The 17,299-nt window shown below is 36.5% G+C and overlaps 1 protein-coding gene across 1 annotated transcript; it reads right to left on the bottom strand.

The window, feature by feature from the left end:
• Positions 1-1,760: 1,760 nt before the first annotated feature.
• LOC134268998 (protein-glutamine gamma-glutamyltransferase K-like) lies at positions 1,761-17,299 on the bottom strand. Its single transcript, XM_062751228.1, has 15 exons — positions 17,089-17,299; positions 15,037-15,143; positions 8,806-8,991; positions 8,385-8,657; positions 8,055-8,167; positions 7,579-7,686; positions 7,208-7,388; positions 6,986-7,121; positions 6,805-6,908; positions 6,563-6,678; positions 5,414-5,540; positions 4,957-5,244; positions 2,964-3,124; positions 2,728-2,864; positions 1,761-2,533 (listed from the first exon to the last, which is right to left on the bottom strand). Exons 1-15 carry the CDS (start codon positions 17,178-17,180, stop codon positions 2,350-2,352), a joined length of 2,313 nt encoding a protein of 770 aa, XP_062607212.1. The 5' UTR covers positions 17,181-17,299; the 3' UTR covers positions 1,761-2,349.

Consider the following 17,299-nt stretch of genomic DNA (forward strand, 5'->3'; position numbering starts at 1 on the left):
GGACGATCTATTGACGCATTAATTGTTTAATAAGAATACCGTGCATATGCACATTCATGATAGGATTTGCACTTGAATTGCTCAAATATGTCTTTGTTTTGTTCTTGATTCTTATTGCAACTATGTAGCATTTATTTGTTAACTGCTCGTTAACTTTGCCATCTTCATGATAAGTGTGAATAAACACCACATCTTAGTAGGTAAAATATACATAATAAAAGAGTTGGTATGGTTTTATGTCAGTTTTCCCTGTTGGCAAGGAAAGCATGAACGAACACAGGCTGTGACAACTTCTGTATTCTTTCACGAATCTAAACAATGCTGTATGCCACACTGTCCTCGAAGTGTGCTGTCATGATACACACGTAATACATCCGTTATTATCACTTTCGTAGAACTAACTGCAACCGATCCATGTCTTTAGTACGATTTGCTTTCGCAACATTAGAATGAAATAAAAAGATTGTCGAATGGGAAGGAAGATTAAACTTTTTAGTAGAATCTTTTGCGCGTTAAATTGTGGATATACTGTTGAGCGAATTTAATGGACGACTTAAACTACATCAACTTGCATGACAGGATATTGGTTTTGTAAAACATGAAATGAAATATATGGAGATAACTAAAGTATTCAATATCAAAGTCCTTAAAACAATTCAAAATAGGAGCACAGCAAACGCGGGCCTCCAAAAAATAGAGGTGGGATCAGGTGCCATGGAGGAGTAAGCATCCCCTGTCGACCGGTTTCATCCGCATCGTGCTCCTAATTGCAGTCATGATTGGGAAAAAAAGGTGAAAATCCATCGTCAAGTCAGTGTATAAAATAATGGAAAAACGTCAGTCAGCACTTAACCCAATGATTTATTTGCTGATAAGGTCATTGTATCTACCATAGAACCTACGAAATGATGACTTTTAAACGAGACCGCTAATATTCTTGTTTTATCAACTTGTTTTTTTTTTCAAAATAATTTACCTCGTTTAAAAATGTTTCATAGTTTCATACGTAGAGCATGCTCTGGCATATCAGATCAACTGAGATATATTCACTACTTATTCAGGTGATGGAGGTATATTGCTGGGTTAGGGAAGTTGATAGAAAAGTTATTAAGAGCTTTGTTGTTAGAATACCATTAACGTCTGTTTTAAATAAAATATCCAAATACGAAGCTAATGTGTCAGACTCTATGGTATCTTTTATCTCAAGCTCACCAGGAGATAAGAATGGAAATTGTCATTTTTAATTGCCAATACGTCGTCAGTATATCTAAATGTTGAGTTGAAGGCCACAGCAAGTGATTTCCTCTTTTCACGCATAAGATTTTGCACAGATTCTGCTTCATATGTTTAAAACTAGGTCTTCTATTAACGGGGTGCAATTGGTACCCATGGGATTGTTGGAAGACCTGATCTCCAAAGACAACTTAAATTATTGTCAATTAGAAACTCAAGCATCTTTACATGGAATTTATGAGTTTGTTTATACTTCAAAAAAGGATATTATTCAACCTTTTCAACAAGGCAGCCCATAGTTGAAAGAGACCAGCTTGGGCATTTCAAACCCTTACATCCACATAATGCGAGATGTTCAATGACAAAAGGATGGACCAGTCGAGTGGGTAAATGCGATGGTTTGCAAGAAAATCTTGACAACCCCAGGTTTCACTGGATTGGAAATAATTGGGCAAACAACGCGCGTAAACAGTTTGATATACTGATACCCTCTCATCATTTAAACGTGTACGAAATCATCCAAACTGTAGGTTTCTTATTTTAACGCAGCTTTAGTTCAAGTACACTAGTTCTTTCATATTGTATCTATCCAACATATGCACAAAACAATAATTGACAACATAAAATTGATATGCCTGTTTTTTACTTTTATGCAAGATAAAAATAAGAAATGATATACGAAAGGAACATTTAAAGATATTGACTAACATAAAGCAGATTTATAAAGCATACATTCCTATATGATATTTTTTCTTCATGTAAGCAAAACATACACACACTTATTACTCAGAATGTGTCATTCTGGCATATTATGATATGAATGTGCATTGTAAATACTCTTTAAGAGTAAAAAAATTAAGTGTTAGTTCACCGAGAATTAATATTAAACAAGACTGCAAATGCATAATTTAGTGATAGTCTTGCTGTAATTGATATTGATATGTTCGTTTGAGATCATTCCTATCTTATTTAACATCAATTTCATACATCTTTCCTCTTTATTTATCGTATCTACACAATCATAACTACATTTACTTTCCTCTACATTCGTTGATCTAGTTGTCGTTTATATATACATTGACAAAGTATTCGTCTTTATCCTCTACACTGGTTGACCTAGTCGTCGTCACTATCTTCCACATCCATTGATTTGACGATCTTTATCCCCTCTACGCTGGCCTCAATGTCCACGATTTGTTTGGAGGTGAAGGTGGCGATGATATCCCTGCCCCACCAGTAACGTCTACGGGGGTGAAGGATCACCGTCTCCTTGACCTCATCACCGGGTTTGATAGGGTTGCTAATAATTCAAATTACAAAGAGAGCGACATCTGAGGGTATTCCCTAATGTAAACTTTACTGCATTTTTTTACCATGAGCTGCTAAATTAGTTCCTGAATTTAAGTCTTAAAATAAAATCAAAAACGGACAGATTCGTGAGAGAGATAGAGATAGAGATAGAGACAGAGATAGAGCGACATGACCTATAGTTACCTGATAACAATTGTTTTGGGAGTGAGGAGACCGGAAGCTTCTACTGCTATTTCCGCATGCGTCAGAACGAGTTGCGTTGTGTTCTTAAATATAATGGTCGCCTCTGTATCTTCATTGACTGCTATCGTCTTTGGAGCCTAACAATAAGGGGGAAATCGTAAAAAAGTACTTCTTGTGTTTACTTAAAGAGAAGTACTAAGTATTACGGCTAATTGTACCAATATTTGAAAGAGTACCTGAATAACCAGTTCTGGCTTCTTCAGAACAAAAGTGATTTGTTTTGACTGTAGTCTACCAGTCTCCAAATTCTTCCCGGAAATAAACAACTGGAACCGTCCTTCTGGATTCATTCTGGGATGATAGTCTTTTCCCTTCACCTGCATTTTAACCACTTTCTCTAAAAGTTAGAAATAATTTATTAAGCAAAGAATATTACCCATAACTGTAGCTTAAGGTTGTTTTAATTTTTTTTTTCATTAACAAATCGTTTGAAAATTAATCCAATCAATGGCAAACATTTTAGCTCACTTGAGCCGAAGGCTCAAGTGAGCTTTTCTGATCACATTTTGTCCGGCGTCCGTCCGTCCGTCTGTCTGTCCGTAAACTTTTCACATTTTCGACTTCTTCTCAAGAACCGCTGGGCCAAATTCAACCAAACTTGCCACAAAGCATCCTTGGGTAAAGGGGATTCAAGTTTTTTCAAATGAAGGGCCACGCCCTTTTCCAAGGGGAGATAATTATGAATTAGAGAAAATTTAATGGCATTTTAAAAAAATCTTCTTCTCAAGAACCACTGGGCCAGGAAAGATGAAACTCATGTGGAATCATCCTCAGGTAGTGTAGATTCAAGTTTGATCAAATCATGACCCCCGGGGCTAGGGTGGGGCCAAAATGGCCGACCCAAGTTTTACATAGAAATATATAGGAAAAATCTTTAAAAATCTTCTTCTCAAGAACCACTGGGCCAGGAAAGATGAAACTCATGTGGAATCATCCACAGGTAGTTTAGATTCAAGTTTGTTCAAATCATGACCCCCGGGGCTAGGGTGGGGCCAAAATACCCAACTTTTACATAGAAATATACAGGAAAAATCTTTAAAAATCTTCTTTCAAGAACCACTGGGCCAGGAAAGATGAAATCATGTGGAATCATCTTCATTTAGAGTAGATTCAAGTTTGTTCAAATCATGACCCCCGGGGCTAGGGTGGGGCCAAAATGGCCGACCCAACTTTTACATAGAAATATACAGGAAAAATCTTTAAAAATCTTCTTCTCAAGAACCACTGGGCCAGGAAAGATGAAACTCATGTGGAATCATCCTTAGGTAGTGTAGATTCAAATTTGTTCAAATCATGACCCCCGGGGCTAGGGTGGGGCCAAAATGGCCGACCCAAGTTTTACATAGGAATATATAGGAAAAATCTTTAAAAATCTTCTTCTCAAGAACCACTGGGCCAGGAAAGATGAAACTCATGTGGAATCATCCTTAGCTAGTGTAGATTCAAATTTGTTCAAATCATGACCCCTGGGGCTAGGGTGGGGCCAAATTGGCCAACCCAAGTTTTACATAGGAATATATAGGAAAAATCTTTAAAAATCTTCTTCTCAAGAAACTGGGCCAGGAAAGATGAAACTCATGACCTAAAATTACCTGATAGGTAGTTTTAGATTCAAGTTTGTTCAAATCATGACCCCCGGGGCTATGCGTCAGAACGAAGTTTGTACATAGAAATATATGGAAAAATCTTTAAAAATCTTCTTCTCAAGAACCTTTGGGCCAGGAAAGATGAAACTGTACACGATCTCCATTGACCTCATGTGGAATCATCCTCAGGTAGTGTAGATTCAAGTTTGTTCAAATCATGACCCCCGGGGCTAGGGTGGGGCCAAAATGGCCGACCAAAGTTTTACATAGGGATTTATAGGGAAACCTTTTAAAATCATCTTTTCAAGTACTTCAAAGCTATGATTAGTGATATTAATATGGAATCATCTTCAGGTAGTGTAGATTCTAGTTTGTTCAAATCATGAACCCCTGGGGGTTTAACAAGCCCCCCCCGTAAACTTTCATTTCTGATCTGATATGTGCTTTTTCCAAGCCAATGTGCTCAGGTGAGCGCTGTGGCCCCTGGGCCTCTTGTTTCTTTCTTCCTCTCAACAGTGTGTTTCCGATCCTTGTTTTTTAAAGAAGTTATAAATTTGAAAGTTGTACACGATTTGAACTTTACCATCTTTGTTTCCGATGGTTTCCTTAAACGTTTGAGTTTTGACCCTTGACCCCGAAACCCCGGTGTAGTAAGCATTGACCAGGGTCAAGGTCAAACTAACTGTGCGGGACTGCTCTGTCATGCTTTTTACAGCGACCTTTATTTCTAGGTCGTCTCCTATCAGTGTTTCCTCTGGTGACGTAATCGTGAATTCTAACTCCTTCGGAGTGTCAAGGTTATAAATATTCTGCTTCCTCCTTGTACTGTATCTGTTGACAAAATGGGCCACTCGCCGTTCCTCGTCACTTCCTGTTCATTCAAAATAAATATTGTATAGGCAAGAAGTTGAAAGTAAGGGAAATATTTCCAGTTTTCTTTTCGGCTCTTTAAATTGTAAAATTTATTCAAAGTGGAAGATAATTTTAGAATGTATCATTCCCTCTATGTGGATTTGTTTTTATCCTTGGTATTTCCTCACCTTCTGGGTATTTATACAGGTGCGTCACATCCTCTCTGTAGGAGGATCCAACCTCTTTCGTGCTGATGAATGAACCCACTGCGTGATGGTAAATTTGGCTTACTTCCATGGTACCATCTCTCTTGACCTACATATAACCATAATATTTCAAAAGCGAAAACCGGAATATACAACTCGAGCAAAGTTACTATTTTTATTTTTTTTTAATGTGACATCGAACTTGCTACGGGTTCGAATTCCATCGTATAAATGGATGTCCCGTGTAGCAGTAGATGCTGGCACGAAAAATATCCTTCCCTCCTCATTGGCCCTAGTGCCGAGTTTACGATGAAATTTACAACTCTACACCGACAAGTGATGGCGTCTCCATATAAGTGAAAAATTTTCGAGAGGGACGTTACTAAATTTTCGCGACACCTTATTTTCGCGTAATTGTCATTGGCTCTTAGTAAGCGAGACATAATTTTCACGAATAGTTGTTATTCCTCTATATAATCGTAAGGAATACTTTTACACGCGAGAATTTAATTTACGTGAACGCAGTGTGTCGCGTAATTACGCGAAAATAAAGTTCTCGCGAAGAAAAAGTGATTTACAGTATACAATCAATCAATCACACTTGCTGGAAAAAATGACATGTCCTCTTAAAAGTCCTCAGTAATCTTTGTATTAATGGAAATGGATAACCTTTATTTCTACATATGAAAGAGCGGGCATGCATTGCATTTCACTGTCAAGGACCTCCATTTTGTCACAATGACTTTGGGTCAAGGTCTTGACACCCTCATGTCATAAAAAAAATTGTGTACCATGTACAAATTTCCAAAGAATTATAGCATAGAAAACTTGCTCATTGATCTTGGTTTGAGGTCGCGACACATTTTTAGGTCATAAATAATCTTTTTACTAAGGATTTTTTCCATTACAAAGTTATAGCCTATTAAGTGTTTTGAAGCACTTTTTATCAGTGACCTCAACCCTACCGGAATGGCCTTTTGTCAAAGTCAGGACAATCCCTTTCCGGTCATAAACAATTGAATTTCAATACAAAGTTATAGCCCAAGGAAGATTGATCAGACAGACACACGTATGATATAAATTCCTATTTCACGCTACGAATTTTTTGTGAGGATATGTTTGTTAACCTACCACCCACTGAACGCGATCTCCGTTGACCTCGGCGTATTTGAAGGATATGTCGTAGCAGAGATACACGTGACCTTCTTTTATGGCCTTCAAAGGGGCGGGGCCACACCTCATCAATCCTGAAGAATATATGAATAAAAGTCGATGAAAATGTCAGTAATTTAGTTGTTAATTTTGTGCCTAAAATACAGTATAACACATAATTTCTGACTCGATTTTATCTAACACGATAATTGAAGTCACACCTTCACTAGCCTCCTGTGGCGTGGCGTCATGTGCTTGCCAACCGTCATAGCCCTCCGGTAAATCTAAACGTCGCAGCCAAGACTCGTTCCAAACGTGAAAGTTCCTATGTAACAAGACGTTTTGGAGTTCTTTCATACAACACTAAAAACATTTTTTTATTATTTGATTATGGCAACTCACCAGACGGAATCGTTCATATCTTCTATGGGTTCCCCCTCCTCGTCCCAATGAAAGTCTATGGTCATGCTACTGTCTGTGTCATTCGCAGAATCGAAGTTGGTCACGGACCTTGTAGGTATTCCAAGACACCGACAGACTAAATGTAAACAGTTTTAGGATGACCACGTGTTTACGACATAGTATTGCATTAGATTAAACACCTGCCATAATTGATGGACTTACTTGTTGTGGTGAGTCCGGAGAACACCCAGCATTGACCGTACCGGACGGGCTTGTTTCCGTTGGTGTGGTACTCCTTGACGATTGGAACACTCCCAGTCCACTTCCAGGGCACTGTACAGTCATCCGGGTATTCCGAAGTCCACCTTCCCTCCAAAACACCGTTATTGTCATAGGAATTGCACTGAAAGGAACATAAAACCTGACAGAATCTGACTCACACATCAAAGAAGGCCCTAATTTACGTTCAGTGATATTTAAATCATCTTTACCCGTGATGAGATGCATTGGATGGCCTATATCTCATATCATATAACATCTTACTCACACATTTGAGATAGCCTTTCTTTACGTTCAGTGATAATTGTAGTTACCAGAGATGAGATACATCGGATGACGGAGATTGGAGAAGTACAGGCCACGTCAGATAAACCCCCATCGGACAACAGCTGCAGGGCGACATCGAGCACCGGGTCATCAAACTACAAACAAAGCTGGAATGAGTAACCCAATGAAACTACAAACAAAGCAGGAATGAGTACCTCAAATCCTAGATTGTTGAGTAGTAGCTATAGTGTATATATAATGTTGATAATTTACTAAGAATATCAATCAGTTAAGGCGAATTTGGTTCAGTTAAACTTTTTAAACCAGTGAAAGTCCTTTTTCCAAATGTGGCAAAGAAAATGAAAACAGACAAATAAAAAAGTTTCAACACCAAGATTTTGCAAAATGGATTTCGAAAGTTTTGAGCAATAAAAAAAGTTAAATTAATAGTAAAGTATTCTATATTGTTCAGGCATTTTTTTTTTAAAAAAAGCAAGTGAACTCTCTCAGGTTCAAATCTTGCCTGTCCAAAATTCCAAGGCCGCCCCGAATAACTTTTTCTAGTCCAGATTCTGCCCGTCTCATTCAGTACATACTCCGCTCTCTCCTCTTCCTTCTCCATGTATACAGTGTCCTCTGTAAATCCAACGATAACGGTGATTATTTAATAGAAAATAGTCGAACAAGTATATTGAGTAGCGTCGTCAAATCGGACAACTTGAAGTAACCAATTACAAATGTACTCGCATATCTTTCCTGATCGAGTGCTCGGTTATTCGGATAGTTTTACTTATGAAAATGTCCTAATTTAAGCAAAGTTTTTTTTCTACCAGAGAGAAGCGCAACTTGTTACCTTTTGCCCAGGCATTGAAGAGAATGATACACGGTTCCTTCTCTTTAAATCTTTTCAGGGATTCTTTGTTATCCACCAGGTTTGTTTCCACGTAGAACTGGTAGCTCCCGATACTGCTGTCTGAAGCAGATTTTATGCCACACTCCACCACATTTTTGGCAATACTCTGAACTTCTGCAAACCATGTTCCCGTGACGTCAGACGACTTTGTCGATGGTTTTAAATTCAGTGGTATTCTGATCACTGTCCCTTTGCTCTCCTGAGGTCGCGATCCTTTATGAAGCAGAATAAATATATTTATATAAAGAAGTTTAACTATTTACAATACGAAACTGGACATAAAGAAATTCTTTGTTAAGCTAGTCTGGGCTACTAGAGTCACACTCTAAAATTGTTATAGTCATTGTTCACAAATGCTTACCATAAGTAAACTGCAGAATAATGACGTCATGTTCTGACTTGACCTCTCTGTCAAAGGTCACACGGATGACAAATACTTGTCCACGGCGTAGGATGTTGCCGGCTTTCTCAAACTCGTGTGTATGATGGTTCTTTCTGTTCAGCTTTGTTTGGTAATCAACAGAGGCGACGCCCAGGGCTAAAGAGGCTGAAAGATTCAAAATTCTAAATCAATCGAATGCTTGAAGTACTGATAAAAAGGTTTATTTTGGTCACAAATCACAATTTTCCTATACTATCCGTATATAAAAAAAAATATCAAACCATACAGATGTGTTTTTACAGTCTCTTTTCGAAAAGGTTTCTTATATATCCAGGTCGATGGCAAATTCAAACCAATAATTTCCATATTTGCCATAAACTGACATTGAAAAGATATTTGCATGCTGGTATTTAAGATAAATCAGTTTTGGATGTAAGATCAATTAATGAGATGACTCCACACAACACATAAACATGCAATTTGATTTTTTCGTTGAAAAAAGGGATAACCTGTATATATATATACCTGTGTTTCTCTTAAGGTCCACTAAACCTCTGATTAGAGACATAACTGTCACTGAAGTAACTTGAATTCTTTTAACAAATACATGTATTTAAAAAGACATTTGTGTTGCAGCTTTACTTAATTGTGTGCATATAAATCATACATGAAATGTTTTGGATAATGATCAGTGTATAAGCTAAAATAATTAAGGAATGACTCTAATTCTTGGCCAGATTATTTGATTATAACCTGATTTGGTCAGTTTACGCTTTATAATCCGCGAAGCGTCCGTAGATTCAATCTACACCTGTTTGTTCGTTTCTTCAGTTTACTCAAGTTTGTCCGCCTGTTCAATTCACTTCTGTCATTCTGTTTGTCCGTTGGTCCAATTTAATCCTGTTTGTCCGCCAATTCAATTTAATCTGTTTGTCCGCGGCTCAATTAACTCCTGTTTGTCCGTCGTTTCAATTTCCTACTGTTTTTCCGTCGGACTCATTTACTCCTGTTTTCCCGTCGTTTCAATTTACTCCTGTTTGTCAGTCCGTAAATATTATCATGGTTCAAGTTACTCATATTCGTCTGACGATTCAATTCACCCCTATTTGCCCGTCGGTTCAATTTACTCCCGCTTTTCCGCCGGTCCAATTAAGTTCTGTTTATCTGTCAGTTTAATTTACTCCCGTTTGTCGGTCGATTCAATTTACTCCTGTTTGATCATCGGTTCAATTTTACTCCTGTATGTCGGTCTAATTTACTACAATTTGTTCATCGGTTCAATTTACTCTTGTTTGTCCGTCGGTCAAGTTCACTCCTGTTTTTCTGTTAGTCCAGTTTACACCTGTTTGTCCGTCGGTCCAGTTTACTCCTGTTTGTACGTCGGTCAAATTTATTCCTGTTTGTCTGTCGGTTCAATTTTCTACTGTATGTCCATCGATCCAATGTACATCTGTTTGTGTGTTGGTTTAATTTACTCTTGTTTTTTTCTTCGGACCAGTTTACTCCTGTTTGTCCGTCGGTCAAAATTACTCCTTTTTGTCTGTCGGTTCAATTTTCTACTGTATGTCCATCAGTCCAATGTACATCTGTTTGTCCGTCGGTTTAATTGGCTACTGTATGTCTGTCGGTCCATTCACTAGTTTTTCTGTCGGTTCAATTTACTCATGTATTACTCTCGGGTAAATTTACTCCCACTGTCTGTTCTATTTGTCAGGCGTAAATTGACAAACAATAAAAAATGGAACTGAAGGAAAGACAGAAGTAATTTAAGAATATCGGTTAAATATACTGAGATTCGTCGATAGGTTGTATATACACAGTTAAAGCTGAACACGACTCGTAAATAGGCATACACCATTTTCGATATCATTATCAACGATACATCAACACTAGGGTATACTCGTCGCATTCGTTACACCTGACTGCTTTATAATTGTCATGGGTATCGGCGTGGAATGGCGACCCGTGTTCGTGCTGGTTATCTTGCATTAACTTTTTTTACACCGGTGTCGACTGACAAACGTGTATATAAAACTGACGTTTTTATACCGACAGACAAACACGTGTGTATAAAAACAACGTTCTTAAGCCGACAGAAAGTCTTGTCTATTTAAAACTCTTGTTTTTATGCAGACAGAAAACTTGTGTATTTGAAACTGATATCCTTTCACCGACAGACAAACATGAATATATGAAAATGACGTTATAACACTGACAGACAAACAGGTGTTTACTAGCTAGTATATAAACTAACGTTAATAAACCGACAGACAAACGTATGTGTATAAAACTAACGTTAATAAACCGACTGACAAACGTTTGTGTATAAAACTGACGTTCTTACACCGACAGACAAACATATGTGTATAAAACTGACGTTCTTACACCGACATACAAACATGTGTGTATAAAACTGACGTTCTTACACCGACATACAAACATGTGTGTATAAAACTGATGTTCTTACACCGACATACAAACATGTATGTATAAAACACCGACAGACAAACGTGAATATATAAAACCGACGTTCTTTCACCGACTTGTCTTGTCTGTCGGTATAAGAACATCAGTTTTATACACACACGTTTGTCTGTCGGTGTAAGAACGTCAGTGTTATATACACATGTTTGTATGTCAGTGTAAAGACATTTATAATACACACATTTGTCTGTTGGTGTTAGGACATTAGTTTTATTTAATCACCTTTTCTGTTAGTGTAAGTCTTCCATTTTACATGCTTACGTTTGTCTGTCGATGTAAGAGCGTCAAGTTTAAATACTCATGTTTGCTTGTCGGTGTAAGAACATCAGTTAAAATTCTCACATTTGTCTGTCGGTGCTAAATAAATTACACACTTTTGTCTGTAGGTATAAGAACGTCAGTTTAAAATACTCATGCACACCGTATACAACAGGTAACGCGGGGGAGTCGCTAAAAAGTATGGGGGAGTCGTTTTCAGCGTATGGGGGAGTCGATTTTCACCGCTTCGGAGTCAGAAGAGATGTGGGTCACGTCTTTTTTCGGTATATGAAAGATGAATTTACAAAATCCAAAGAGCCCACGTAAGGTAGCAATAGTTAAACTTTCTTTTGCTCATTTGTTCGGCTAGCATATACGTCTACTTTTCTCAAACACTTCGAAACTATTCGACAGATTTCATATTTACGTTGATCGAGTGGTTATAACATGCATAGTTTGCACAATCTACGACTTGTGTAGGGATTATGACTGTTAAAAAAGGAAAAGCAAACATTAATCTTTCAAATGCAACTATTCAAACTTTGCTAGACTTTATAAAAATTAATAATGAAGACATTTTCTCTTACATAGGAGGGAATCGTTTCTGGAAAAACACAACGCATAGGGGAGTCGCAAAATAAAGTCAAATGTATACCTAACCTGGTGTTGTTTTTAGTTCAAGAGAAAATCAGCAATATACATGAACAACTGGATTATATATTTAATGAGGATATTTGGGATGATCTGGGGTTAATACACATGTTAATAACAGGATGCTGAAGCAGGGACTGAATTGCATATTTCCCTAAGCGCTGGAAATGTATGTCTAAAGTAAGAATTTTACACATTTACATGTAAAACTTGTACATTTCTTATTAATATTTCAAATGCACAACCATTTATCAAATTGAAGGCACGTTAATTGAAATAAAGAAAATACTACAGTGTATTCAAGTTGATGTCTTCAATTATATTTGTCTAGTGTTCCCTGATTACCAATGCGGCGTTTAATTTGAAAGTTGACATACATGTAATAAACACAGCCACATGAAATGTTCTTTTACAGGCACTAGGTTTTTGAAAGGGGGAGTCAGTACTATACATTCCTATACATTCATAGACAGGGTTCGAGGGCAACATGCTTTTTTGTCGGACCGATGAACCAACTGTTTGCTCGAGGTTGTTAGGCCGTAGGCAAAAAGTTTTGTTTGAGGGGTCGACAAAAAGCATTTTTGTCCGAGAAAACAATCGATAAATGATTTGTTATAGTGTTTATTATGCTATTATCATGATGAAATTTTGTTCACCCGCACTGCAGTTTAAACTTGGTCAATTCCGTAAAGTTCTGACAGTGACCCCGCCCACACTGTGAAGTAAGTGGTGCAATATCTCATGTACATGTCCAACATCTCACTCCACTGTCAAGCAGGGACTTGTTTGACCGCTCAGGAAAACAGTAGAAAGGTAACCGTTCTACCTTTTTTAATTATAGTGTTTTTACATCAATTTTTCAAACATATCTGAAGAATTTTGACAAGCAAAAAAAAAGGTTGGTGGAAGAATGTTACAACAGAGTTTCTCAACCAAATTTTATTTACACATTAGCAAATATAACTATGATTTAACTATTCTGCAACAAAACGTTGGATGACCCTTCATACTACGTGCGTGTTTCGTGAAATGTATTTCAGGATTGTTATTATTGGGTAAGGGCAAAGTTTGAAGTTCGAATTATAATAAGAGCTATAAAAATTCACAAAGAAAAATATTAAAATATCATGCCCTCATCCCGAATTATACTCTTCAGAAGAGTTTAATGTGATGTGTGAAGGAAATTTGCAAAGCGTAACGATACATACATTTTTTTTATAATTGCTTATATTGATCTTTATTCATGTTACATTTTACTAAAATTATCAAAATAATTTTGTAAGGAAGCATTTAGAAAAAGAAAAGTCGAAATGTAAATTGATAGTACAATTCAATTGTGCGACTCCACTATGCGTTGTGTTTCTCCAGAAACGACTCCCCCGACGTGAACAATACTGTCTGAAGAGAAAATGTCTCAATTGTTAATTTTTATAAAGTCTAGCCAAGTTTGAATATTTACATTTGAAAGATTAACATTTGCTTTTGCTGTTTTAACTGTCATAATCCCTACACAAGTAGTAGATTGTGCAGACTATGCATGTTTTAACCACTCGATCAACGTAAATATGAAATCTGTCGAATAGTTTCGAAGTGTTTGAGAAAAATAGACGTAAATGCTAGCCGAACAAATGAGCAACAGAAAGCTTAACTATTGCTACCTTCCGTGGGCTATTTGGTTTTTGTAAATACATCTTACATATACCGAAAAAAGACGTGACCCACATCTCTTCTGTCTCCGAAGCGGTGAAAATCGACTCCCCCTTAAGCTGAAAACGACTCCCCCATACTTTTTAGCGACTCCCCCGCGTTACCCGTTGTATACGGTGATGCAAGTCTGTCGGTTTAAATACGTCATTTTATATGCTCACAATTGTTTTCGGTATACGAACATCAGTTTAATATACATACGTTTGTCTGTCTGTGTAAGAACGACGGTCAGTTTTATTACTTAATTTTGCCTGTCGGTGTAAAGACATTAGTTTTATAAACTCATGTTTATCTGTCTGTCGGTTTAAGGACATGGGTGCTAAAAATCTCACAATTGTCTGTCGGTTTAAGGACATGGGTGCTATATACTCATGTTTGTCTGTCGGTTTAAGGACATGGGTGTTATATACTCACGAATGTCTGTGAGTTTAAGGACACGGGTGTTATATACTCATGTTTGTCTGTGGGTTTAAGGACACGGGTGCCATATACTTACGTTTGTCTGTGGGTTTAAGGACGTGAGTGCTGTATACTTACGTTTGTCTGTGGGTTTAAGGACACGGGTGCAATATACTTCCCTTGGTCTGTGGGTTTAATGACACGGGTGTTATATACTCACGTTTGTCTGTGGGTTTAAGGACATGGTGCTTTATACTCACGTTCGTCTGTGGCTTTAAGGACATGGGTGTTATATACTCACGTTTGTCTGTGGGTTTGAAGACACGGGTGCCATATACTCACGTTTGTCTGTGGGTTTCAGGACTTTGGTGCTATATACTCACGTTTGTCTGTGGGTTTGAAGACACGGGTGCCATATACTTACGTTTGTCTGTGGGTTTAAGGACTTTGGTGCTATATACTCAAGTTTGTCTTTGGGTTTAAAGACATGGGTGTTATATACTCACGTTTGTCTGTGGGTTTAAGGACTTTGGTGCTGTATACTCACGTTTGTCTGTGGGTTTAAGGACACGGGTGTTATATACTCACGTTTGTCTGTGGGTTTAAGGACACGGGTGTTATATACTCACGTTTGTCTGTGGGTTTAAGGACTTTGGTGCTATATACTCACGTTTGTCTGTGGGTTTAAGGACACGGGTGCTTTATACTCACGTTTGTCTGTGGGTTTAAGGATCGTGCTTCTGGACCTCAGTTCCTCGTCAGACAGGGTATTTATTCTCCCCTCTTCCTTCTCTCCCAGGGGTTTTCTATTTCGGGGCCTGTCCATAATGAAATGATCAACACTTTAAAAAGTCCTATCCCTGATGTGTTCTTTGTAGTTTATTATATGTGGTGAATACAAGGGTTTTTTTTAAAAAACTTGTTGTTTTGATGAACAATAATTGATCGAAGTCTGAGCTTACTAAAGTTTCGATACCTGGCATTAAAATGCAAAGATGGCATCAGGAAAAAAAATTCCAAATTTTTTCAATGTAACTGATATGAATGTAAACGGTTCAAATTGTAACATCCACGTGTTACAAACCTAAGTATTATCTACATACTATATGTTCTTCATGCTAGGTTGCATGAAATAGCTTGCTAGCAGCATTGGAAGTATACAAGTTTTCTAGATATACTGTCCCCTAATAAGATATTACATGGTAAATACATTTTCTTAAAATCCATACAGAGGCCAAAAATACATACTAGTAACATAGTTAAGATCTTAAAAAACCAACCAAACAAAAACAAGAAACTTGTATGAAATTTGAAATATTGTTCACATTGATAAAATATATACATCCGTGGTGAAAATGATTAATTTCTTATTATGTACTGAAATGATCATGCTGTTATAATTGTATACCCCACTCCACCCTCACCCCAAGAGACATGGATTGGTGTATCAAAGTAACTTCTGCAAAGCACATTAACACTAATATATTTTCGGGAAGAGCAAATTAGAACTATGGAAACCAAAAGCATTGCCTTAAACTTCGAAAAACTCGAGAAAACTCATCTCGTTTTCTAAAACTCCTTAATACCAGAAAAAAAAAAATCTGTTTTCAACGGTCTGTATACAACAAGTCTGGGTTTAAGATGGAATGCCACACCAACTTTTTATTCTATAGATCTTTGAGTCATCCTTTTTAAACAAGGGTTTTGTCATTGAAAGGTCAATATTAGCTCTTATTTATTTTATATGAATTTCTTTGTATTTTTTTCAAAGAAAATGAAAAAAAAAATTAATTATATCCAACTAAGATGTTTTCGAGTTAAAAGTTTGCTGTAAATAAATTATCATATTAATATCTAATTAAACATATAAAGAAAGGCTGGTTAGACTTTTTAATTTTTTTTTATAAAAAAAAATATATATGAAAATAAAACACATTATTTGTGAATATTTTTAAACCCATGGTTAAAAACACCATAAAACTAGTCACAACTGAGGAGAACATGTTTGTCAATCATATTTTAAAAAGAAATTGAAACGAAATTGAGGAATTTAAGAGAAAATAATTTTTTCAATATTTGGACCTGACCCGATCAAAATTAAACTGGTCCCGATCAAAATTAACACAAAATGAATAAACTACTAATTTATTGTATCTTCATGTATTTACAATGAAGAATTCTATGTTATTGTCAAGTTTAATAATGTTTTAACCCTTATTACACCTAATCAGACTAGTTTTCTCGGGGAAATGTTATTTAATTCTAATAATTGTACAGTTATGGTCGGGATCGGTTTGATTTTGATCGAGATTGGCCAAAATTAAAAAAAAAGTAATTTATCTAAAATTTCGCTATTTTTGTTTCAATTAATTCAATTTGATTAACCAATATGTTCTCCCCAGTTGTGACTGGTTTTAACAAAATCCTAACCACAGATTTAAAAAATATTCACAAATGATGTGTTTTATTTTCATAAATATTTCTTTATCTAAAATTTTTTAATATCTATACGGCTTTTCTTCACATATCTTAGATATTAATGTGATGCATTCATTTACAGTAATTTTTTTTTACAAGAAAGCGTCTTATTTTGATGGAAATAATTTTTTTTTCATTTTCTTTGAAAAAATACAAAAAAAATTCATATAAAATAATTGAGAGCTAATGTCGGCCTTTCGATGCTGAAACAATTGTTTAAAAAAGGTTGACTCAGATCTATAAAATAAGAAGTTCGTGTGGCATTCCTCCTTAAATTTAACTTACCTTTTACGCACTTCAGTCTCGTCATCTTTAGATGGGAAAGCAAAGCGCCAGACCTCAGAAAATAGGTTAGATAACACGCCCCACAGAGCCATGTTGACGGCGCCAACTTTTTAATGTACTGAAGAAGTCCGAATATTAAAGATCAACCGGTTCTAATAAATGGAACTCCAATTTAACTTTATTTTTAACTTGTGGCGAAGTTAAAGTTAAT

This window comes from Saccostrea cucullata, unplaced genomic scaffold (assembly GCF_032062105.1).
Source record: "Saccostrea cucullata isolate Sc308-1 unplaced genomic scaffold, CSIRO_AGI_Scuc_v1 ctg504, whole genome shotgun sequence".
NCBI lineage: Eukaryota > Metazoa > Mollusca > Bivalvia > Ostreida > Ostreidae > Saccostrea > Saccostrea cuccullata.